Below are 6,000 nucleotides of genomic sequence, written 5' to 3'. Positions count from 1 at the left end.
CTTCACATTTTGGCTCTGGGCACCGTGGGAAGGATCTGTGCAGGTGGGGCAGAGAGAAGACAGCTGGAAGGAGAAGGCAGGCAAGAGCCTACCCAGCGTTTCCCAGGAATGAATGAGTTGGGGTACACCTACTCCCTGCTCAGATGTCATGGGGAGCAGTGGATGTTCAACACAGCCCCTTAGAAGGACAGGATGGAAAAGCAGAATTTCTTAGCGGCAACACTGCCTGGGAGTCTGGGACCCAGGACATCTCAACTCCACCCTGCCTCGGGTAACCACAGTCGGAGGACTTCATTTACTTGGGCCCAGTGTCCCTGTCTGGAAGTTGAGAGAGACACTGGGGAAGTGAATTGAAACAATTCTGTGTTCCGAGGAGAAAATGTGCTCTGGTTACCTGAAAGGGGCCTTATTTCAGTGCGAAGGAAGCCAGTGGCTTACTTGGCGGTGGTTTTTCTCTTGGCCTTTCCTGCTGGATCCAGGAGGACTTCCTCTTATTTACCACATCCCTTATTTCTGTGTACGCACAGCAGGTTGGACACGCCTCTCAAAGCACCCCGAGCAAGTGGGATGGACCGTGATTATGAACACGCAGAGCCAGAGAGACGAGAAACGAACAGACTTTATTTCTCACGGCACCGTCCCTCCCCTCTCCCAGTGTGTCGCACGGCAGCAGGCATCGGGAAGGCCTCATTCCTCCAGCTTCTGTGGGAGGTAAACAAGTAGGAAATGAGTCAAACGCAAGGCAAGGCTGAGTACTGCCTTTACGTGGAGCAGCTGGAAAGGCAGGAACTTCCGGAAAAATATCGAAGAACGGCATTGTTTCCTTTTGTGCGTCATAAAAACAAAGCCATGGGTCCCTGGAGAGGGACGAGTCCCCTGAAAAGCAGGGGCTTCCCAGGCAGCGCCTCCTACGACAGGGAAGCATGGGAGTGATAAGATGTCTGTCCCCTGCCCCATGATTCTGGATCCAGCAGGGGCCTGGCTGGAGGGGTGGCCTCTGTACTCTCCCTGGGTGCTCCCTGGGTCCCGGCGTCAGGACATCTGGAGAAGACGTCTGCTCTCACCTGACCCCCCGCATCTCGGCTCTTGGCCCGCAGTTTGTTGACCTGGGACTCGGCAATGTCCGCTCTCTCCTCCGCCTCCTCCAGCTCGTGCTGGACTCTCCGGCACTTGGACAGCTGCGTGTTGGCCTGTTCCTCCTGAATGGGGAGACGGAGGGACGGGAGGCAGTTCCTCACTCTGGCTCTGAGGTTGCTTGTCCCTGCAGGCCTCCCTGGGGTGCTGGGGAACAGGGAGGGCTTGGACCCTGCATTCCCTGAGGGCAGAGGAGGCTGAGCCCAGCTCTTTTGGTGCTAGGACACCACTCCTAGCCCCTGACCATGTATGCTGTCTGGCTGCCTTGAGGGTAATGCTGCTACTGCTTGGACCTCTGCCTGTTCCCCCACATCCCTGCTCTGCCGGGACCCAAGCCCTGAGTCCTCCCAAGGCACCTGGAAGGTCAGAGTCTAATGCCCTAACCCTCCTTACCCTGGCCTTCTCCCAGCACTGTCTGCCTGTGGCCAGGCCACTGTCCCCATATCTACTGAGGACAAACCAAAGGTTCTCCAAGAAGGTGGTCTCCTGGTACCCTCCCTCCCAGACAGCCTCGCTGTGACCATCCTCATCCAATGGGCACAGACCCCTTCCCCTCCATTTAACTAGCTCAGATCTGCTTCCCTGTGGTCAAGGTGGAACCATGAGCCCCTAGGCAGGGAGGGAAAATGGACATTGAGAGAAGCCATCTGCTCAGTCATTTATCAACAGCAGGGTCCCCCAAATTTTGTTCCTCAGAACTCTAGTGCTATGGCTATGGGCTATGGGCTGCTCTGCATACAATAAAAAGGTTCCAAGTTCCACCTGGGTTTGGGGGTGAGGGACAAAGCTGCATTCTAGAATGGTGTGTTCACTTTGAAGAGTGCATTACCCATCACAGACAAAATCCGAGAAATCCTTGAAAGCAACCAGTTCAACTTTGCTTAACCTAGAGTTTCCCAAAGTATTTATTTTCTGTAACAGAAAAAGTCCTCCCCACCTCTTCCCTACCCCTCACCCCCACCCCTGCAGGCCAGCTTTCTGCTAGAATATCTCTGAGGTCTGTTTGATCAAGGGCAGGTCAGGAAGGGTGGGTGGGAGGGAGGCAGTATAGGGAGGGAGGGAAGAGGAGACAGTGGGGATGAAGGACATGGGCAAGGTGTGATGTTGTGAACCGGGATCGGGGGCGGATCTAAGGTCAGGTTGCTGGCTCAGGATGGGGTGGTGGGGTAGGCTGAGCTGGCTGGGGCCTCATGGTGAGGTAGGGCTGGCAAGGGGAGCTAGAATGTTCTGGGCTGGGGTGGGGGATAAAGTGAGGGGCGGGGCCACCTGAGATGAGAACAGGAAGCACTGGGTGGGGGGGGAGGGCAGCCTTATTTAACATAAGCCAGGGGAGAGAAGTGGGCAGGCGTCCCTAACTTTGTAGCCTGCAAATGAAAACTTGGGCCTTAGGCTCCACGACAGGACAGACTATTGATGAGGACTGAGGGTCCCTAGGCGGGCGTGGGCTTCCAGGGCCCCCGTACTCACAGCCTCCTCAGCCTGCCTCTTGTAAGACTTCACTTTGGCTTGCAGCTTGTTCACCAGATCCTGGAGCCTGAGGATGTTCTTGTGGTCCTCCTCGGCCTGCAAACATAGCACCGTGCCACCGCCACCACAGCTTATGCCAGGGTCGGAGCAACCTGGAGCTCACGGAGGCTTTGGAGACACCTACCTGGTAGGTTAGCTCCTTGACCTTGCGTTCATATTTATGGGCCCCCTTCAGAGCCTCGGCCCCCCTCTTCTGCTCAGCATCCAGCTCGCTTTCCAACTCACGCACCTGTTTTTTTTTGGTGGTGGGGGGTGGGGTGGAGAGAGGCCAGCGTTTGAGTCAGAGCGGCCAGACTTCTCCCATGGTCATTTTAGGGTGAACTTGGTATCCCCTAAATATAGTTTGTAAAAATGTCCCCTCCTAGAGCTCAGGACACACCCTGGGCACACAGGGCCACCACTGCTGGCGTGGTGGCCTTGTGCAAAGGAGAACAAGATGCAGCCCTTGGTGCCCCCAGCAGGGCCATCAGGCTGGGCTTGGCCAAGGACGCCTCTTCCCCTGGGGGAGGCAGCTTGGCAAGGCCTGGGCCTCAGCTCCGACTCGTCCCTGCAGGTGAAGCCTGTGTGAGCATTTTGGGGGGCCTGATTCTTGGCCAAGTGAGGCTGCAGGGGGGTCAGGGAAAGAGCCGGGGCCAGGAACGGTCCAGGTGTGTTCCAAGAGCCAAAGCAGCTGCCCCTAAGAGTGAGTTTCTATGGGTTTAGGGTGGAGACTGTAATTCCCACTCCACCTGCATCAAAGGTGGGAGTCAAGTTAGACAAAGCATGTGAAAGCGTGTTTTAAATGATAAAGCACTCTGCCAGTAGTGGTCACTTCATAGCTGTTTCTGGCTTTCCTGAAGTCTTGAGGGGACAGGACAGCCACTGAGGACACAGGTCACTAACTGTAGTCCCAAAGCCACAGTCTAGAAAGAGTCGAGACGTGAGGGTGGTGGCCAGGCACAGGGAATCCCAGTGGCCACAGACATGGGCAGCCCTGGGCCTGTGGACTCACCAGATCAACCTTGGAATCCGCCAGTGGAACAGATTAACTCTGGGCACTGTTCCAAAAACGATCCCTAGCCACCCCCTACCCATGTACCCTGGGAAGCTGTTTACTATTAGGTTCTGCGAAAAATCTGGGTTCTTGGCAATGCTCTAGTGGCCTCTGGAAGGTTTGCGCGACTAAAGATAATGGGGCAGCTGGGGCTGGAGGCCAGTTGAGGTGCCATGCAATGAGTTGGGGTGGCTGGCCCAGGAACCAAAGAATCAGGGAGGGAGGCATGGGCTCTAATCCCTCCCTCAGTGGAGGGATCCATGAGGACAGGCTAAGCTCATGCAATAGAGGACTACTGGGAAGAATTAGAAGTAAGAATTTAGAGAACTTGGGGGGAAGAAATTCTGACTTCCGTGGTGTTGACTTTTGTTACTCATGTACCTATTGCCTTGTCGATTTTTAACCAAAAAAAAAAAAAAAGAAAGAAAGAAATCGTTCACATTCATGGTGTGCATGTGCTGGTGACTACATCCTTGGGAGGCCTGAAGCCTGAGTGCATTTGGGGTGTCTCCCAGCTAAGAGGTCACCTCCTTCTCTTCCCCTGCCCCTCACCCCCTTCTCCTCCCATGCCACCATTTCCTCCCTCCCAGGACTACAGAGAAGATAGAACAAGCTCCCCACCCCCTCCCAGCCCCACAGAACTGGTAATGGACCCATTTGCAAAACAAATGAAATAAACCATCCCCAGGTCTCTAGGGAAAAGCAAGGGGTCCTGGCAACAAAGGAAGCCCCCCCCCCGCCCCCGCCCCTGCAAGAGACAAAAACAAATACAGATCAGCTCCCAGATTCAGAAAAAAAAGCAAGCCTGCCTCTGCGCTGGGGGTAGAGTTTTTCTGCGGAAAAACGTGGGAGGAAGCGCCAGTCACCTGCCCTTTAGGACGGAGCGAGGGAGAAGTTTCCCAGCATTGCAGCCTGACTGGGTTCAGAGACTGAGAAGTCTGGGACAAACAGAAGCCTGGGGGTGGGAGGTGAAGAGAGACTCTAGACTTTACGGTAGGATGGGCCATTGTTCACCAAAACAGAGGCTGGTCCAAAATGTAAGTTACATAAACTACATAATGTTATGAATGCAAAGTACATTTCCCCTCACTTATATGGATCTGAATTCCTATAAAAACAGGATGTGACTATTTGCAAGTGTCTTCATTCTGCAGCTCCTGAGGCACGAATGTTGTAAAGTGTGTGTGTGTGTGTGTGTGTGTATGTGTGTTGGGGTGGAGGAACCAGTGAAGGAGACCTAGGTGAGCATATCAGCATGTAGTCCTCAGACCAAACTTGCATGCCCTCCATCCACCCCCACTCTCCTGCAACCTAGTTGCTGGACCGGTGGCTCTGCCCAGGATGGCTGAACGGGATGTCACTTTGAGAACCAGAATCTTCTAGAACCTTCTAGAACCCTACCCGGTTCTCCAGTTTCTGGATCTGCTTCTTCCCGCCCTTCAGGGCCAGCTGCTCAGCCTCGTCCAGACGGTGCTGCAGGTCCTTCACCGTCTGCTCCAGGTTCTTCTTCATGCGCTCCAGGTGGGCGCTGGTGTCCTGCTCCTTCTTCAGCTCCTCGGCCATCATGGCCGCCTGATGAAGTTCATAGGACATGTGAGTGGGCCACCTGGCATCCCGACCAGGAGTCCACAGAGGATGCTGTCAAGGTCAATACTGTGCCTGCTGTTCCTGGCTACCTCATTCCATCATGACTAGTCATGTATCTCCTCCCCAGGTGATTTTGGCTGAGGCTTCATCTAATTCCCTCTCTAGGAAGCCAGCATGACTGACTGTAGGTCATCAGGAGACAAAGCCTCCTTGCCTTGTCCCCACCTCGAAGCCCCTTCCCTGACTCCAAAAACAGGCGCTGAAAAGAAGGAACAGAGCTCACATCCGTGATGGCTTTCTTGGCCTTCTCCTCTGCGTTTCTGGACTCTTGGATGGAGTTCTCCACCTCTGCCTGGCACTGGGCTATGTCCGCTTCCAATTTTTTCTTGGTATTTATCAGGCTCGTGTTCTATAGGAAAAATTAGATGCCAGAGGTGTAGGTTATCTTTGGGAGCTTGGAACAATTGAGGGGGAGAAATTTACATGGGGATTTCTTATTTCTTATTTTTCCCTGGGGGATTTGCTAGGTACTGTTTCATTCTTGACCAAACAGAAGGTCCTGAAACAGACCCAAGAACTGTATGTAAAATGAATGAGTAACTGATAAAGGTAGACTTTCACATGTTTGAGGAAGAAGTTAAAAGGTGTTGGAGCAAGAAAAGGATGGGTAGACCTAAATATATAAAATGAGAAATAATTCTAATGATCAAGACACACCA

General features: G+C 53.6%; 1 protein-coding gene across 1 annotated transcript in view; it reads right to left on the bottom strand.

Moving 5' to 3' along the window:
- Positions 1 to 672: 672 nt before the first annotated feature.
- LOC125086742 (myosin-13) overlaps positions 673 to 6,000 on the bottom strand; it is a 45,356-nt gene continuing 40,028 nt past the window's right edge. Inside the window, exons 34-39 of the mRNA XM_047706089.1 lie at positions 5,565 to 5,690; positions 5,096 to 5,266; positions 2,786 to 2,890; positions 2,602 to 2,697; positions 1,065 to 1,199; positions 673 to 702 (exon numbers count right to left, since the gene is read on the bottom strand). Coding sequence (XP_047562045.1) covers positions 688 to 702; positions 1,065 to 1,199; positions 2,602 to 2,697; positions 2,786 to 2,890; positions 5,096 to 5,266; positions 5,565 to 5,690 — 648 coding nt within the window. The 3' untranslated portion in view covers positions 673 to 687. The remainder of the gene's footprint in view (positions 703 to 1,064; positions 1,200 to 2,601; positions 2,698 to 2,785; positions 2,891 to 5,095; positions 5,267 to 5,564; positions 5,691 to 6,000) is intronic.

This window comes from Lutra lutra, chromosome 16 (genome assembly GCF_902655055.1).
Source record: "Lutra lutra chromosome 16, mLutLut1.2, whole genome shotgun sequence".
NCBI classification, from domain to species: domain Eukaryota; kingdom Metazoa; phylum Chordata; class Mammalia; order Carnivora; family Mustelidae; genus Lutra; species Lutra lutra.
This window is presented reverse-complemented; position numbering and strand designations above follow the sequence as displayed.